Source organism: Physella acuta, unplaced genomic scaffold (genome assembly GCF_028476545.2).
Source record: "Physella acuta isolate Inbredline_101_S28 unplaced genomic scaffold, ASM2847654v3 ptg000227l, whole genome shotgun sequence".
Taxonomy (NCBI): domain Eukaryota; kingdom Metazoa; phylum Mollusca; class Gastropoda; family Physidae; genus Physella; species Physella acuta.
Window position 1 is genome coordinate 117292 of NW_026731746.1, and position 20209 is coordinate 137500.

General features: G+C 39.0%; 1 protein-coding gene and 1 long non-coding RNA gene across 2 annotated transcripts; both read left to right on the forward strand.

The window, feature by feature from the left end:
• The first annotated feature begins 1365 nt into the window (after positions 1 to 1365).
• On the forward strand, positions 1366 to 4584 carry LOC131938009 (uncharacterized). The gene is made up of 4 exons (XR_009386269.1): positions 1366 to 1510; positions 3445 to 3617; positions 4031 to 4160; positions 4331 to 4584. It is a non-coding gene; the product is annotated as an uncharacterized LOC131938009 (long non-coding RNA).
• A 1022-nt stretch (positions 4585 to 5606) lies between these two features.
• On the forward strand, positions 5607 to 10641 carry LOC131938000 (solute carrier family 45 member 3). The gene is made up of 6 exons (XM_059295798.1): positions 5607 to 6243; positions 6947 to 7148; positions 7287 to 7432; positions 8243 to 8401; positions 9255 to 9427; positions 10450 to 10641. The coding sequence occupies exons 1-6, from the start codon at positions 5607 to 5609 to the stop codon at positions 10639 to 10641; spliced, it is 1509 nt and encodes a 502-aa protein (XP_059151781.1).
• Positions 10642 to 20209: the final 9568 nt, after the last annotated feature.

Sequence of the window (20209 nt, forward strand, 5' to 3'; positions counted from 1 at the left end):
AAAAAAGCAAACGAAAACAAAAACCTAACAACAAACCCAACCACAAACACCAATACCAACACACAAAAAAACAACGAAAAAGCAAACGAAAACAAACCAAATCCAAACTCAAAACCAACCAAAAACACAAATACAAACCCAAACAAAAAAACACAAACAAAAACGAAAAAAGAAAGAACAAAAACGAACCAAATCAAAACGCAACCATTAACGCAAACCCACCTAAACACAAAGAAAACACTAACGCGAACATAAACGCCCGGTGCGGAATCACCTGTTTTAGCTTAATGAACGACTATCCCCAACTTATTCATAGTCTTTTGCACTCACTTAAACGAACGCGCCTGTTTCAATTTAATGAACAATTTTAATACTCCAAGCTTATCCGTAAAATACCTACAACATTTGCACTTGATCAATCCCCGCTAATTATGTAATTTTTTTTTCCCAACACCAAAACAAAGTAATTAAAAAGTAAATTATTTTCGACTAATGCAATGTTTTATAAAGGGAAGTAATTGTGTTTTCCTAATTTATCAAAGGGAAGTAGGTGCTATTGGACTAAATAAAGAGATAATTAGAATTTTTGTAAAAGATGATATTTTTTTTAAAACTTGTGTTTAATGAACATACCGACAATTTTTACTGTAATTTGAAAAATGAAAATTATTTCCCAACACTTTCAATAGTAATTTTTTAACTCATAAATTTAGACAAATGCGCACGATAATTGTCTAACACTTAAATCCATACAAGACCAACGACAAACATATGCATTTTTACATACAGAACTGAGCTTTATATATTATATTATATATATATATATATATATATATATATATATATATATATATATATATATATATATATATATATATATGTATATACGTTGTGGTGTTTTCAAACATTTGATACTAGTAGAGTATCCGACAACTATTATTTCACATTTCAGGCGGTAATATTCAAGACCAATACTCCATACTATCTCTTATCAAAGTAAAACATGAATGCATAATTTATATGCTTCCTGATATAAATAACAAAACTTATTTATATTTAAAGATATATGGTAGGTCTTTTCGAACCCCCGGGCAGATGAGGCTTGATAGGTAGAGACAACTCCAAAATCAAGCAACTGCTGCCTTGTAGTCGGTTCTCTTGGTTGGATAAAGGCTATGGGAGATATTCTAGAAACAGAAGCAGGCTGAAATCGCAGTCAACGGCCTATATGGCGCGTATCAAGTTGCCACGTACTACTTAATTATGTTGGAGGGGGAAAAGAATCTTTCATACTTTGATTTAAATTAATGCCTTTGTTAGTAAATAATGTAAACGAAACTATTTTTTTAAGGTGAAGGTATACTTGGAGGCGACCCCCAAGCTGACACAAGCAGCCAGCAGTACAAAAACTATGTGAGGGGGATTGAGATAGGATCCAGTGGGACTTTGATTTATTACGTCTCATTCACTCTCTTCAACAGTTGCCAGGAAATTATGCTTGCGAGAATCGGTAAAAAACATGTTTGTTTCGTTCCAATATTTTGTTCTTTTTTTTAATAGAAAAAAAAAGTTTTTTAAATTACTTTGCAGCTGTGAATGTAATTATGTTTTAATCGAGTTATAATCAATATTCAGAGTAAACACTTTACATAGTTTGAACAGACTGCACCATCTGTGCGTCATTTACAGAATTAAAATATACGTGTTACTATAGATTTTTAAATGACGTCGCTCTCCACTCAACAAATTAACTGGTAATTAATTAGTGTAAAGAATTAAACTGTCAGTCTAAATCAACACAAGGCAAAATGTGGGAAATATGAAATATTTAATTTCTTGATCTCAACGCGTAGCTAGCTTAGACGGAGAGGGGCACAATGTGACTCAATTTAAAAATTAAAGCAAAATTTAATGAGAAAGTTTGCTTTTTCTGAATGGTTAAATCTTTAATTATATATATATATATATATATATAAAGCAATGTATGTGTGTCTGTGTGTCTGTGTGTTTGTCCTTTATGCATTACTACACCTCTAATCACATCGCCGTGAAACTTTGGGAAGTTGTTGAGAATATTCCTGGGGAGGTTTCTGCGAAAAAAAAAATTCAAATTCGCAGGGGTGGCGCCCCGATAGGGCGCGATTTATTTTTTCGATTAACGGTACATAAAAATAAAGTCGATTTTGGTTTGGCATCGTTCATGAAAACTTTGGGGATTTCATTATAAAACTCTAGGGAAGGGTTCTGTAAAAGAATCATTTTTAATTTCGCAAGGGCGGCGCCACGGGAGGTTGCGATTTTTCTCTATATACGGTATATAAAAATAAAAGTCGATTCTGGTGTGACACCGTTATTCGAAAGCCATGAGACTTTGGGGGAGTTGAATAGAACAATATAGGGAAGGGTTCTATAAAAAAATCCTTTTTTAATTTCGCAAGGGTGGCGCCACGGGAGGCTGCGATTTTTCTCTATATACGGTTTATAAAATTTCGGTTTCACACCGTTCATCCGTGTACCATGAAACTTTGGGGAGATGATGTCCTGATATTTATGATCAAAGCGCAGGCATTGTTTACATTTAAATAACTCATTTTTAGAAAAGAAGGTCACGCGTCTAAGAACATATAATTATAATTGATAACGCGTTGGTGAAATCCTAATATATTTCGTCAAACTTTCTTCTATCCCCGCGGCAACGCGCGGGGACGGGTACGCTAGTATATTATAATAATAAAAAACAGAAAGACATCTTCCGGTACAGGTAGCGGGATGGGGGACAACATTAAAGTTCATGTAGTTTCAGTTATCTGATGCAGGGGCGTAGCGAGGGCGGGTGCTGGGGGCGAACATCATTTAGGGGGGGGGGTGACGCCAGGGCAAAAAATTACAAAATGTACAGAAGAAAAATGCCTTTTTACCTGATCCATTAATGATTAATTAAAGTTAAATAGTCTTTTAAGTACGAATCGACATTTATTACAAGAGGATGGGGGGTGACATCATAACACCTGTAGAGACATCAATGCTACATTGAACGGTATTATTGACAGACTTTAAATAGACATCGTTACTATTACGTCTGCAGTGATTAAAGCTTATACACATATATGTGCCAGTAGAAGGTATATATTTAAGTTATAGGCCTATGTAGTTTGCCTGTTTACGTCATGGTGTCGTCCCCCCCCCTACCCCCCCCCCCTACCCCCGTGTCGCAATAGTCATTATGTACTTTTAAAATATTTTTTTAACTCTAATTAACCATTCATTGAACTAGCCTGGCAAAAAACATTTAATCTATATATCTTGCCTTTTTTTTTGGTCTTGGTGTCACCTCCTCCCTAAATGGTGTCACACGGTGCGGTCCGCACCCCCCCCCCCCCCTCCCCTCCGCTTCGCGACGCCTCTGCATTATGTTACCCCATATATTTCTGCATACCTCTACAGGCTGGAGAACGGAGCTGTTTGCAACATGTGCTGCATACTTCGTGTGCAATCTGTTGTGTGGTCTCACGTCATCGCTTTGGACTTTCTACCTGACGGCTGTTTGTGATGGTATTTTTAGAACAGTCGTTCTCACTGTGCCTTTTATACTAGCCAATCAAACAGCTGTGGTACAGGTAATATTTCATTTTAATTAATATTAGGCAACACTCGTTTTAATTGTGTTTGCGATGTAAGTGTATGCCATGACTTCTGGCTCAAAAGTCTGTAACTAATTTATTTTTTTAAATTGTGTTTTAAAAAATTGTTAACTTTAAAAGATGCTTCGGATTTATAACGTGTGTTCTACAGTTTCTGTATTTTAATTCCTAAGTAGTTACACAATCGGACCTGACAGTCAAAATTGAAGATGAAGTAGGGTTTATCTGTAATGAAATATGAAGGGATAGTGCAGTCAGCACTATAGGGCTGGTAAGTAGGTCATCAACCAGTTATATGGCTCATGCAGGTTTTAATGGGCCGTAGAGCTGGTTGGTGACCTACTTACCAGCCCTATACCCATCCGCCTTTACTTTCCATGAGGCCTCAGGTTTGCATAACAGCTGCTGGACTCAGTGACGTCAGACAAACTCGAGCCCGGCATTCGAAATTAAGACTTTTGAGTTAGCAGCCGAACGCTCTACCGCCCAACCAGAGTTTCTTCCAGGCATCTCTTCGGGGTAGGCCAAGCCCCCCCCCCCCCCTCCGAAATGAAATTTATATAATTTATATAGAAAATATATACTTTTAACAGTGTCCTCCCCCCTCCCCCCCCCCCCCCCCCCCGAAGAAAGTCTACCAACATACAGCAAGCCATTATGTATGTAAGTGTGTTGTCTTAATCCTCCAGTCAGGTGACCGGAACACAGGGCGCGTCATGTCAGCCGTCGCCTCCATGTTACCCGCGGCCTTCATCGTCACCACCGCCGTCATGGGACCCCTGATTGACGTCACAGGCAGCCCGGCCACCCCCGTCTACTACACGGCTGTCACGTGTTTGCTGGGGTTGGCGGTAATCCTCCGCTTTAATTAAATCTGATGCTTAAATGACATCGTGGATTAAACCATAAACATCAGTCTTCTGTTGATTCATTTAAAACAGTTTGAATGTTCACTCAGGTAATGTTTACAGTCCTGACATACAAATATATATTTGAAACTTATTGAGATATATGAATATATATATATATATATATATATATATATATATATATATATATATATATATATATATATATATATATATATATATACAATGTATATATACTAGTTGTGATTAAAATATTCTATGAAATGAAAAAAAAATGAATAACAATGGATCAAGTAAACCTCGATGCTTGCAACCGTCGATAGATATTAGAGTAGACTACGTGTTAACATCAAGAGGCAACATCTGTACACTGGAGGTCGACACCCCTCGTAGTGTTAAAGAACTTTGAGTTGATCATTTGTTGATTGTATAATGGGCCCCAAAAAATTTGAATAAAATAAAATGTGCTTCAGTTCTTTTTTTTTTTTAACAATAAGTACTTTGGTAGAGAGATGCGTGTTCACAAAGCGGGGGGGGGGGGGGGGGGGGGAGTTGCTGTCCGCACCTGGTGACACCATATACCAGAGCGACCCTTCCCAGCGCCCGGGGACAAACTTTTCGATTTGCACCCCCTCGAGATTTCCATTGGCACCCCCCCCCCCTCGAGATTTCCATTTGCACCCCCCCCCCCCCCCTCAATCCACATCATTCAACTGCAATTGACGTTTAATTGTTTATCACAGAAAAGTCTAGAACTAATAATTTTTAAAATTTTCTTGTGAAAATTAAAATTTTCAAACCCCCCCCCCCCCCCCTCCCCACCCCGGAGCGATGTCACGATACTTCATGTTTGCGCTGAACCGTTGAACAGCTGCCTTTGAAGTTACGTGTATTGCCTCAACGACCTACTTGAATAAATTATTGACTATGTTTCATAACGAGTGTTGTTCATGCCTTTCATACTGCCTAATGCATCCTAATAAAATAAGCGTTGTATCAGTTTCCATGTTTTTAGAACTTGTGTTTAAATTTACAAAGTGATGTGAAAAAAAAAAGAAAACGGATAAAGTATAACAGGATATTTTATTCTGCAACGATGAAGTCCCGTGGTGTGTTCCAGACGTTTCTTGTAGCGGCCATGCTTGGCATTGAGTCCTGTATCACCATGGAGATGATCGTCATGATAGCTAACGTCCAGACTTTGGGCGTTCCCGTCCGTTATTCCTCTCTTTCTGGAATCGTTGGTGCTGTGTGCAGTCTGCTGTTTATTCCCACGGTTGGATATTTCATAGACAAACTCGCAGTATCGATACTGTTCAAGGCGAAACTTCTGATCGGCTCCGTGTGTTTACAGCTGACTGGCACGCTAGTAGTCCTTACAGCGAACTGTCTCAAGCTGTTTGTATACGCTGATGACAACAAAGAAGTATCACAAAGAAATGCGTTCATCACAAAGACAACGCATTATCCTGAGCTGAATTCATTGTCATATATAAATCAATCAACATATTCATCAAATTTAACAGAACGGGAGGGTTTTGGATATGCCTCTAGATATGAGCCTGATAATGAAGAGATACATTTTTATGCGATACTTGCTATGATTGGGTACAGCCTTAATGACTGTGGGTACGCACCAAGCAATTGTTTCTTAAGGACTTTTGCCCTTGCTTCCACGCCTATTGAAGAACATGAAAGCGTTTTAGTGAAAGCAATTTTTTTGTCATCTCTTGGTATGTAGAATGATTTTATTCTGTATAAGATATATTTATTCTAAACAAAAAATGCATTAAAAACATTTTATAACAAGATTTTATATAATAATGCAATAAAAAAGAACTTACATGACTTTCTTTAAATATATAATAATACACTACTATTTAAATAACTAAAGAAAAGCCATGGTCGCTTCTTATTTTGTAGTAAATGTATTTACTAGATAATATTGTGACCAACGCTTTTCTTTATAGTTATTTAAATAGTAGTGTATTATTTTACATTTAAAGGAAATCATTTATTTTCTCCTTTTTGTGCATAATACATAAATGCTTGGTATTAAAACGTTTTATGCATTTTTTTTCTAAACTTTGAAAATTTGAATACAATAGAGTTGCTTGACTAAAACTTACTGCGCACCAAATGAACATGATAGTGAGGTAATTAGTAGAGCACCAGGCATCCAATTAAATCAATTTGATACCAGATTAAATTTCAATCGGGTCTTGATCCAAGTGCCAAGTTCGAAACGAATCAGTCATTAGAAGTGCTAGAAATTTTGCTCGGCAGTTTTGAACTATGACGACAGACAGAGGAAGCAAGCTAAATAAAAGCTTGTAAAAATATACATCATTTATAGATTCATCACTTTTACTTTTACATTCATAGTCATGACTTTAAGAACATTTACTAAAACAAATTAAATATTATGGAATACAGGTGGATGTTTAGTTGCTGTATTAGGGTCTGTTGGGGTAGGAACCATACTGACCGCTGGAACTTCTATGGACGTTAGTGCTGCCCAGACTGCTATTCTCTCAGGTTTGTGTGTGGTGTTGGTGGCTCTAGGACTGACCACTACGCTGACCACTGGATTTTGTTGCAAGCCCTCTAGGAGAATGTCGTATAAAGAAATTATTAGGTATGTCTCAACCAATATTAACAATTATTGTATTTCTATAATTAAAAATAAGAAATCCGACGCTATTTTAATACATTTGTAAAGGGAAGATACTATTGTGATAAAGATTCGTGTTATCAAAAAGATTTATTTTTTTAGTGTGACTGTTTGTCCTGGGGACAAGGCACGGTCTGGCGTCTGCGGACACCTACACCGTCAGAGAAAACAGATGGTCGTCTGCTTGTCCAGTTGCTTGCTGATCAGTTCCCTCACTTCGTATGAGATCTACTTCAGCAACTTTATTGGTTAGAGGTTTATTTACAGGCAGAGTTAGTGTAATATATGTTTACAAACTCAACACAGTTTTTAAACAGAAGAATGACGAACGAACATCCACATTTCTTCACACACACACACACCACACACGTCACACTATTTGGAATCTTTATACACCTTATGGGACGGAGTGGTCTAGCAGTAGAGAGCTGGACTACTAACCCGTAAGTCTCGAGTTCGAATGCGGGTTCAAGTCGGTAGACCGTCCCTGAGTCCACCTAGCTCTGATGGGTACCTAACTCAAGTTAGGGAAAGTAAAGGCGGCTGGGCATAGTGCTGACCACACTATCTCTTCATATGCCGAGGTCTCAGAAACAAGTAAACTCTGCTTCATCTGCCCCATAGACCGTCAGGTTTGAAAAGGAAACTTTATACACATTATGCGCACAATGAATATTTCTTGCTACAAGGATAGATGCCAAATGAAAGACTTACAAGAGCTTTAGTGAGAGGTTGTTCTGTATCAAAATGTTTTTTAACAATACAATAATGTTATGTTAGTAGCAACATTTATCAAGCACATATATCATGTATTAAACCTGTTTTATAAAATAATCCAAAAATGCTATGTTAGTAGTAGCATGCATCATGCGCATATAATGTAAGAAATGTATTTTAAAAAATTGAACCAATAATTCTACCTTATTTGTAGCATTTATCATGCACATATATTACGTATTAAATTTAGTTTAAATATTATCCAATATTTTGTTTGTAGTTCTTATCAATCTCATACCTCAATCATCACCTTAATGCCATCTTATATTGGACGAATGCAGGTGAAGGTATACTTGGAGGCGACCCCCAAGCTGACACAAGTAGCCTGCAGTACAAAAACTATGTGAGGGGGATTGAGCTAGGATCCAGTGGGACTTTGATTTATTACATCTCTTACACTATCTGTAATGTTTTACAGGAATTTTTGCTCCGTAAAATTGGTAAATGTGTGTTCTTATCTAGGTTATTGAAACTAAGTCTTGTTAAATGTGTATCTATATATATATAATCCTCTTAATGGACAAGACGACGCAAGCCGACTATCTAACCCTTCTCCCGCCCACTCCCTCCCTCTCCAGACATGCGCAACTGACCATTTCGCTACCACCCCACCCCACCAGTCTTACAATCGTAGAGCCGGTTCGAATTAGTAACGGATATTAAGGGCAGACCATTTAGCTGTAAAACGATTTGAAACTAAGGGGAAGTAAAAAGTTCTGCTTTGTTGTTTTTTTTCAACTGTCGACACGGGCGGCTGCTTTCACGACTGCTTTTAAGGTTCCGTACGCGGCGCCCCTGCGGTAATGTAACCGGGGGCTCTCGAGAGCGCCCTTATACGTCCGTGAAACCTGGACGGTCACCTAATTGTGTTCTACCTCACTATAACGGTGAGTGATTAACGTACAATCAAGGCTTTCAAGCGGTAGGTAAACCCGTTCCCCGACAAATATGATCCAAGCACGGGCATTTTTTACATTTAAATAACTAAGTTTTAGAAAAAAAGAGCCCACACGTCTAAGAGTATAGGATTGGTAACGCATCGATGAAACCCTTCTAATATATTTCGTCAGACTTTCTTCTATCCCCGCGGCAACGCGCGGGGATGGGCACGCTAGTTAAAGTATACTTTTTAAATGTATTACTTTAAGCATCGATTGAGTGAATTAAGTATGTTAAATGTTTTGTTTACAATAATTATTTGGGAATATATTTTAAAATGTTCGCATACAGTTTTAGCTATAAACAGTGAGTTCTTACAACTATTCAAAGTTGGGTTTTTTAATGTTATTTCAGGCTGGAAAATGGAAATGTTAATAGCTTCTTTGGGGAATATCGTCGTGAACATCGTGTGCGCTTTAACAGCAGAGGTGTGGTGTGTTTACATGATGGCTGTGTGGAGTGGGTTCTTCAAAACTGTCGTCTATACCGTGCCTTACATTCTTGCTTGTCAGATAGCTGTTGAGCAGGTACGTTAATCCTTACAGTAGAGCCAGTACGTTAATCCTTACAGTAGAGCCAGTATGATAATCCTTCCAGTAGAGCAGATATGTTAGTCCTTACAGTAGAGCAGATATGTTAGATCTTACAGAAGAGCAGATATGTTAGTCCTTACAGTAGAGCAGATATGTTAGTCCTTGCAGTATAGCAGATATGTTAGTCCTTACAGTAGAGCAGATATGTTAGTCCTTACAGTAGAGCTGATATGTTAGTCCTTGCAGTATAGCAGATATGTTAGTCCTTACAGTAGAGCAGATAAGTTAGTCCTTACAGTAGAGCAGATATGTTAGTCCTTACAGTAGAGCAGATATGTTAGTCCTTGCAGTATAGCAGATATGTTAGTCCTTACAGTAGAGCAGATATGTTAGTCCTTACAGTAGAGCAGGTATGTTAGTCCTTAAAGTAAAGCAGGCACGTTAGATAAAGAATCAATTGGATACTTTAGTCTGAACAGAAAGAAACGTTTTAAGGTTGCAGTGTTTCTTCCAGACTTTTTTCTCCCGGGGAGTGGGGGGCACTTGATAGTTTCTGGGGGGGGGGGGGGGGGACAACATTTTCCGGGGTGGGGGGGGGGCGGACACTGTTAAAAGTATACGTTTTCTATATAAATTCCATTTCGTTCGGGTGGGAGACTCCCGAAGAGATGCCTGGAAGAAACTCTGTAGGGTTGGATTTGCTTATAATTTAGAATCAATCGCATTTACCTCATTGTAATAATTACTCACATAAAAACACTCACGCACACACATTTCAAACATATTGCGAATCTTTATATATTTCATATACACTGTGCCATTAATAATAATAATAATAATATTAATGATATTAATGATCATAATAATGATGATGATGATGATGATGATGATAATAAATAATATAAGTAGAATATAATTAATCAGGGGAAAAAAGTTTTACTTGTAGGTACATATCTTTGCCACAAAACAAAATGTGACTATTTCAACACGTTGTTCTCTTATGTGTGTCACCACAGACCCCAGACAAGAGTACAGGGGCGGCGATATCAGGGGTCGCCTCCATGTTGCCCACTGGCTACATGATCTGCCTAGGGATTGTGGCGCCCCTGATTGACGTCACGGGAAACTCGGCCACTTCAATCTACTACACGATCGTCACGTCTCTACTGGGTCTGGTGGCGATGGGTCTACTACAGCTCGTCAGATGATGGGGGGGGGGGGGGGGAGGGGATGGGGAGGGGGGGGGACTATAACCTTGACACATCTGGTTAGGTGATGAGTCTTCTACATCTGGTCAGGTGATGGGGGGGAGGGGGGGGGGGGGTTATAAACTTGACACATCTGGTCAGGTGATGGTCGTGGAAGGGGGGTTATAAACTTGACACATCTGGTCAGGTGATGGTCAGGGGAGGGGGTTTATAAACTTGACACATTTGGTCAGGTGATGGGTCTTCTACATCTGGTGGTCAGGTGATTGGGGGGAGGGGGGTTATAAACTTGACACATCTGGTCAGGTGATGGTCAGGGGAGGGGGTTTATAAACTTGACACATTTGGTCAGGTGATGGGTCTTCTACATCTGGTGGTCAGGTGATTGGGGGGAGGGGGGTTATAAACTTGACACATTTGGTCAGGTGATGGTCAGGGGAGGGGAGATAAACTTGACACATTTGGTCAGGTGATGGTCGTGGGAGGGGGGGTTATAAACTTGACACATTTGGTCAGGTGATGGTCAGGGGAGGGGAGATAACTTGACACATCTGGTCAGGTGATGGTCGTGGGAGGGGGGTTATAAACTTGACACATTTGGTCAGGTGATGGTCGTGGGAGGGGGTTATAAACTTGACACATATGGTCAGGTGATGGTCGTGGGAGGGGGGGTTATAAACTTGACACATTTGGTCAGGTGATGGTCAGGGGAGGGGAGATAAACTTGACACATCTGGTCAGGTGATGGTCGTGGGGAGGGGGGTTATAAACTTGACACATCTGGTCAGGTGATGGTCAGGGGAGGGGGTTATAAACTTGGACACATATGGTCAGGTGATGGTCGTGGGAGGGGGGGTTATAAACTTGACACATTTGGTCAGGTGATGGTCAGGGGAGGGGGGTTATAAACTTGACACATCTGGTCAGGTGATGGGGTCTTCTACATCTGGTGGTCAGGTGATTGGGGGGAGGGGGGGGTTATAAACTTGACACATCTGGTCAGGTGATGGTCGTGGGAGGGGGGTTATAAACTTGACACATCTGGTCAGGTGATGGTCGTGGGAGGGGGGTTATAAACTTGACACATCTGGTCAGGTGATGGGTCTTCTACATCTGTTGGTCAGGTGATTGGGGGGGAGGGGGGGTTATAAACTTGACACATCTGGTCAGGTGATGGTCGTGGGAGGGGAGATAAACTTGACACATCTGGTCAGGTGATGGTCAGGGGAGGGGGGGTTATAAACTTGACACATTTGCTCAGGTGATGGGTCTTCTACATCTGGTGGTCAGGTGATTGGGGGGAGGGGGGGTTATAAACTTGACACATCTGGTCAGGTGATTGTAGGTAGGAAAGGGGAGGTAACCTTGACACATCTGGTCAGGTGATGGGGGAGGGAGGGGGCTATAAACTTGACACATCTGGGCAGATGATTGTGGGGGGAGGTGGGGGGTTATACTTGACACATCTGGTCTGGTGATCGTGCAGGAGGGGGGGGCTACAACCTTGACACATCTGGTCAGGTGATGGTGAGGGGGGGGGGGGGATATAAACTTGACACATCTGTTCAGGTGATAAGGGTAAGGGGTTATAAACTTGACACCATCTGGTCAGAATATGGTGGGGGAGGGGGCTATAACATTGACACATCTGTTCAGGTGATGGTGGGGGGAGGGGGAGGGGGGGAGATGGGGTTATAACCTTGAAACATCTGGTCCTGATGTTGGGGGGGGAGAGGGCTATAACCTTGGACACATCTAGTCAGGTGATGGTAGGAGGGGGGGGGTAAACGAGACACATCTAGTTAAGTAATTGGGTGACTATAATCTTTACGCATCTGGTTATAAACTTTATCTAGTTACTTTAAATAAATAATTAAAGCTACATACAGAGGCGTAGCGAGGGGGGGGAGGGGCGAGGGGGCATATGTCCCCGGGCGCCGACCTTAGGGGGCGCCAAAATGAGTTGGAAAAACAAATTGAAAGTTTGAGGGGGTGGGGGTTGTAAATCAACAGTTTGAGGGGGGGGGGGGTGCAAATCGCAGCCAGCCATTCTACTCATTCTACAGTGTGGCGGTAACTAACATCCAAAAATATTTTATTCTAATATTTTATTTAATCAAAATACAATAAATGTATATATCAAAATACTTTATTAAATTTTTTTTAAATTATGAATAACTTGTCAGCCACAGCCAAATGCCGATTGTTTATTTTACTTTAAAGCAACTTTTATTCAATGAAGTCGTTTCTTCTTCACGTTGAGCTTAAAAATGTTTAAAAAAAGACGTATGTTGTAAAAACGTTCTTTAAATTCCTTCACCATGTTAAATTAATTTTTGGATAAAGAAACAAAAGCGAGGCTAGACACCATTAGTCCCTAAAGTTGATACTCTTCTGGTTGAATTCTCTTTGCTTACGAATTGTCATCAAATTCACATCTGTCCACGCTATACATCTATGAGTCAGGTACAGTCTCCTAGCTTATATAATTTTTATTACCATTTATAATTAAATTCAAATTACCTCACTTACCTAATTATAAAAAATCTCCTAATACAATGAGGAAGTTAGCAGCATTTTTAAAAGTGATCTCACATTAATGACACATGTATTTCTTTTAAAAAATTACAATCATCATTACGTATAGCCTAGCCTGATTGTCAATGGTGATAACTGTTCGCTACTTGATAATGTGAACCTCTCAGCTGTTCGCTACTTGATAATGTGAACCTCTCAACTGTTCGCTACTTGATAATGTGAACCTTTCAACTGTTCGCTACTTGATAATGTGATCCTCTCAACTGTTCGCTACTTGATCATGTGAACCTCTCAACTGTTCGCTACTTGATAATGTGAACCTCTTCAGCTATGTAAGCGTTAAACCAGCTGCACCCTTGTATGTCGGGATGTCTCTTTGAAGCCTCGTTTGTACGCGGCGTGTTAGAATACATTATTGTTTAATTATAATAAATAATGTGAAGGGGGGTGGGGAACGCCAGCCTGATTAATGAAGATTGGGAGGGGGGGGGGGTGTTAATTTTATTGTTGAGTGATGGTACAGACGTGGGTCTGGCAGTAAGGTGAATACATCTGGTCAAGGAATGTGCTGGAACTCTAATTTTTATACGTCTTATTGTAGATATGTTCTGTAAAAATGTAACACTATGTGCAGAGGCGTAGCGAGGGGGGGGGGGGGGGGGGCGGGGGGGTGCGGACCGCACCGGGTGACACCATTTAGGGGGGGGGGGGGTGACACCAAGGCAAAAAATAGTAAAATATATATTTGAGGGGGTGCAAATCGAAAGTTTGAAGGGGGGTGCAAATCGAAAGTTCGACGGGGAGGGTCGCTACGCCTCTGAGGGGGTGGCACAATTAAGTGCCGCACCGGGTGACACCCGACCTCGCTACGCCACTGACTATGTGTACTGGGATATATTAAAAGGTTTTGAATAAATAAGTTTTATGAAACATACTGTTGCATCTCTTTTGTTAATAGCTTATGTGTTCTAAAAAGTTGAAATTATTACAGTGTAAAAAAAAGTGTAAAAATAATCTTTCTTTATGTCAACTAAACTGAAGTCTACACCACTATGAAAAATATCAGTGATATTTTCTAAGCTGTGATGACGCCATTATTCTTGCGTCCTAGTTCTCATTTGTGGCGACTGTTGTTGGCCTCATAACTTAAGGTAAAGTACCTTTATGAACCTGATGGTCCGTATGGTAGGTGAAGTAGAGTTTATCTCTTTCAGTTACCACGACATATGACGGGATAGCGTGGTCAGCACTATGTCCAGTCGTCTTGACTTTCTTTAACGTGAGCCAAGTATCCATCAGAGCAGGGGTTTTCACAGAAGTTCTTCTAACGTGAACCCAGGATTCAAACTTGAGACTTTCGGGATATCAGACGTATGCACTACCATCCAACCACGCCGTCCCACCCAGTTTTGTATCCCTCAAGGGACAATCCTTACGAGAACCAATACCCAGACCATTACTTGAAAATTTAGGAGGTTTATTTACTCAAGTAGGGGACGGAGTAGTCTAGCGGTAGAGAGCTGGACTGCTAAGTCTTGAGTTCGAATCCGGGTTCAAGTCAGTAGACCGTTCCTGAGTCCACCCAACTCTGATGGGTACCTAACTCACATTAGGGAAAGTAAAGGCGGCTGGGCATAGTGTAGACCACACTATCTCTTCATATGCCGAGGTCACAGAAACAAGTGAACTCTACTTCACTTGCTCCATAGACCGTCAGGTTTGAAAGGGAAACTTTTACTTTTTTTTATTTACTCTAGTGATTTTTCTAACATACTTTTTAGCGCAATTTCCATGCGGACAATTGCGATTATTAACTCGTTCTGGATGGATGTGTGTCCGATGTGTGTCCGATGTGTGTCCGCAGCTTTAAGTCTTATCTCCTCCTCAACGAAGCAATATCGAGGACTAGTTCCAAAGCAAATATGTTAAGCAAGTTCCGAGGATGAGTGTGGGCCAAAAAAATTCCCGGGTTTCCTTCCTGGATTTCCCGGAAAAGCCAAAAAACCTCGAAAAAATGCAGTTTTTGGCCCATATCTCGGCAACCAGACCACTTAGCGACTTGAAACATTTACCAATTTACCAATCGATTCCTGCCATAATTTAGAACAATATTGCCGAAGAACGTTTTCAAAAATATCCTTTCGTTCGGTCACAAAAAAATTAATTAAGGAAATTTCGCTTAAATTGTCACTAGACTTTTTATTAACTTGTTTAAATTGATCGCGGTCAAGATCAAAACTTTCCAGAGAAAAAGGCCAGACAGGCTGTACGTCTTACCGACGTCTGACACACACTGGGTGCATGTTAAAACAATGTTAAAACGATGTTTATGTTAAGTGTAGGGAGCCTCTCAGTCTCAATACGAGACGAATTAATCAATACAACATGAACACCACCAGGAATGGAAATGACGACACAAGCAAAATCCATCGATGGTATGAGCAAATCATAAATCGATTACTTGATAAGAGCTGCTATACGATGACAACTGCAGAAAGTATCATTCAGACTACCCCTTCACTGTTAGTGTGTCTACAAACTTGCCTGCTATGGTGTATCTATCTGTATAATAGTTTCACTATTCTGTCTGTCTATCTATCTGGCTACAGGACATTACCCCTCCGTCAATTACCCCCCGGACTTCCCCCCCCCCCCCCCCTCCGTATTTCCCATCTCCCCCGGAGCAATTACCCCTTGTTAATTACCTCTCATTCAATTCCCCCACCCGGGAATTACAACAGCCCCCACCCCCAAGTTAAAATCCTAACTCTTACTCACATTCAACACCTATATATTATCTTAACCCTCACCTTAAGAAAAAGACAAAAACCTAAGCATTCAACTCAGCCTAAAACTAAAAATAAAACCAAAACCTACTCTAGCCTAATCCTAACAACCATACTAACCCTAATCATAACGCTAAATCAAGCCTTAAAATTAACCCAAACCATAACTCTAAGCCTAGCTGTACCTTAAGCTATGTCGAAGGGGGGGGGGGGGGGGGGGGGGGTTATTGTATTACGGGGGGGGGGGGGGTAATTGACAAGGGGTAATTACTCCGTGGGGGTAATCTCGAGGGATGTCCGGGGGGTAATTGACAGGGGGTGGTAATGCCCTGTTTCCATCTATCTAGAGGAAACACAAGAAAAATAAAAAATTTCACAGGCAGATACAGTGACGTCACGTGAAACTAACAACAATTTATCAAAATGAAACGAAACATTTTAGTTTTAAAGCCGTAAAAGTTAACACAATAAAATGAAGTAATTAATTCTAGAGTAAAAAAATAGACTTTCATTATACTTTAATATCTGATGCCGAAAACAAAATACAATTATCATGACATAATCGATTCGCGATAATAAAGAAACTAACGTCACCGCCAAATTTATTTGTCTATTCTTAAAAGTCGTCTGCATGCAGAGCTACTTTCAGGCTTTACATTTGGGGGTGGGGGGGGGGGGTCCACCTTACCGAAGAGCATCTACAGTCCTTTACTCGGAAAGAAATAAAATGTATATAGAAAATACTTTTTACCATTGTCCGCCCCACTTGAAAATTTAGTCGTCGTCCCCCCATTCCCCCACCCCCCGAAAATTTCAAGTCCCCCCCCCCCTCCTCCCATTGAGGAGGAAACAGTCTGAAAAAAACACTGCAAAATTGAGTTTTAGCATCCAAACGTAGGTAACGGGTCTAAATAACATAAGCAGGGTCTAGCTTTAGTCTGTATTATTTACAAATGCGACAAGTGGTTTTTTTTTCAGACCATTTTTCTCATGGGAGTGGGGTGTGGCACCCCCTATACTATCCCCACGGTGAATTTAATCCGCTTTCGCGAAAATTTCAACACACTACCGAGCGATCGGTCAGGTGGGGCAGATAAGGATTAACATAATCCCTTCTTGGTTAGGACCTCATCTTTAATTGTTTTAGATTATAAATTTTAATTAATTACGTTAGATAAATATATGTGTCTAAGAACTTATAGTTTTCAATATTTTCATCGTTGTTTTTTTACTTTCTCGTATATAAGAAGTATAGAGAAAGTCTTGTTATCGTGCAAAAAAAAATCGAGATTTTTTACAAATCTCGACGTTTTACACCTCACTGATATGGAAAAACATAATTTTGCAATCTTGTCCGTATGTCTGTGTGTCTGTGTGTGTGTGTCTGTCTGTGTGCAAACACGATAACTTAAGTACCGTTACAGCTAGGTTAATGAAATATCATATATAAGTATTGTATCGAAATCGTAGATCCGTATCAACTTTTGAGCGATTTCCGATAACCGGAAGTGGTACTTTTTCTACTTTGAATTTTTCAAAAGCCTATAACTTGAGTACTATATCAGATGGATAAATGAAATTTTACATGTAAGTAAAAGATCTAATTCTCTAACTTCTGTCGAATTTTTAGTAATTTCCGTTGACCGGAAGTACTAATTTACGTTATTTCCGATTACTCAAAAAACGCATGTAAATTTATAAAGTACTAATAATATTGCGCACCATTATGCACATTTTGTTTTGGCGTTCGCTTGGTGCGCAATTCTTTTTTCTATGAGATTCTATTCTATTTTTAAAAGTTGAAGTAATTAATATTCATGTCTATATTCCAACTTATATAAGAATATTCGAGAAAGTTTAGGGGAGATCACTCCCGGTTTATTTTAAATCCAATTTGTGTTGATCTGATGTTCGGAAAGACAAAAAAAAATGCGTGGGGCTCATTATTGTTATACTCTTTTTATATTTATTTTATTTACATTTATTATCCTGGACCATCATAGACTGTTTCCTCTGTATGAGAAGGAATACATGTACATAAACTTTTGAATCTTAGGAGTTATGGGATAGTGACGTATGTGGCTCCTTTTGGTGTAGGCTTTTTAAATTAAATTTTCCTTCATTTTAGAATTATTAACTATTATTTGTATGTGCACTTTATCTACAGTCAAAGAGATTGATCAAGATATCTCACTGTGTTAATGAAAACATGAAATTACACTCACAGAAATAAGCGAACGTTAACACATGTTGGCGACAGTGAATAACGTCAACTTTTAGAACCGATATGACTCACGTAATCACATGACACGTGTTCCGCTGATGTCCTTTATTGTTACAAAGCTGCCTACACATACAAAGAATATTTAGCTTTTCAGTGCTTGTATTTTTGTGCCAGTTTATGGTTAAATTATCATTAAATTACAATATTCAGACTAAACCCGTGTTTGATTAAAAGAATATATACGAAATTCATGAAAACAACTTTAATTTCTTAAAAATATAATATTAAAACATACACCACATTTTTTAAAATGTAGCATACAATTTACTTTTTTAATATGTAAAATGAACAATTGAATTTATGGTTGAATTATTATTACACTTCTTTCTTTGCAAATTTTTTACGAAATTCTTGAAAACAACTTTCTATTCGTAAAAATAGAATTTTAAAACACGTGCTATTGTTGTTTTTGTTTTTTTTTTAATTTAGCATACAATTTACTTTTTAATATGTAAAAGTTAAACAATTAAACAATTAAATTTGAATATGATTTTCGAGTATTAAAGTTAAAGTGTCCCTACTAGAGGTCGCCACAATAGTATATGGTATAATCCGGTTTCAAGGTCTCACGTGACATATGGTCGTGTATGTGGTTTGAATAGGGTTCAACGTCTCACGTGGTATGTGGCCGTGTATGTGTTCTGAATCTGGTTCAAGGTCTCACATTATCCAAAGCTGTGTATGTGTTCTGAATCTGGTTCAAGGTCTCATATGACCTAAGCCCGTGGATGCGGTCTTAACGACACCTGTGCATACAATCCTGTCCTCCAGCCTAACTAGTCCACTAAAGAGCGCTATATACAAAGGGTATCATCGGGCCGTTATAAACCGAACACTACATCGTTCTAGGGCAGCACACTGCGTCTTTGCGATCATGTAACTAATGACTCCCAAGATCGCCTTGCTTCGTTCATATGACATGGGCGGTTGCTGAGGAATGTTCTACGAATTATTCACCGGAAGTCATCAAAGAACAGCAACTGTTCATAGAGCAGAACTTGGGGAGTCTGCAAGGCGCAGTGAACAAATCGACGCTCAAACACAAAGATCCAAGAATTGCAATACTGATAGTTTACATGTAATTTACTCGAATATTTTGAAAAACTTATGACTCGTTGAGCAATTTCTTATAGAAATTTGCGTCCCTTGGAGTGTGAGACTAGACTTGGAGAGTGATTCCAATATCATTAACGCTTCAGTTATCTTCCATAAGCTTCCTTGCATACTTTTATTAAAACGTAAAGGTTTTATGGTACTTTCAGTGCCATGAGGCTATACAATTGGTTTTTTTTTTAAATTAAATTTGTTAATATTTAATTTTGTTTCAATAAAATAAAATAGAGTTGAAAAAAAAAAGAACTGCGCATTGAATGAGAATAAACACAGAATTGAGTGGAAAATTAGTTCTTCATTAAGGAAACTTTGATAGATATTTTTTTTAGATTTAAACATTAAATTAATACAAAAGTTTAACGTCAAAGTGTGTTTTTCGCGTTTCGACCTTACTGAAAAAAATTGTTCCGGTAGAAGTCATATATAATTTTTGAGAAATCAAATATATCGTAAATTTCTACTTACAATCACTCGAGATCCTTCAAAAATTGAGAAAATCAAAAGAATAAGATCTTGTACATATTATATTATGCATAAAATTTCGTTCACCTAACTAAAACGCTACTTATGTTATCTGTGTTTTAGAAAACGGAAAACTTCCTCTTACAGGATAGCGGAGGTCACTCAAAATATGAAAGGAATTACAGTGTTAGATTTTAAACTTAAATTAAATTTCGTTTACCTTACTGAAATAATACTTAATGTATTATTTTCTCTCGAAATAGAGTAATGTACTATTTCCGTTTGTTGAAAATCGTTCAAAATTTCGACTGAAACCTGCGAATATAAAATAATACATAAATTTGGAATTTCTTCCACCTGGTGTAAAAATTACGGCGTGACCTAG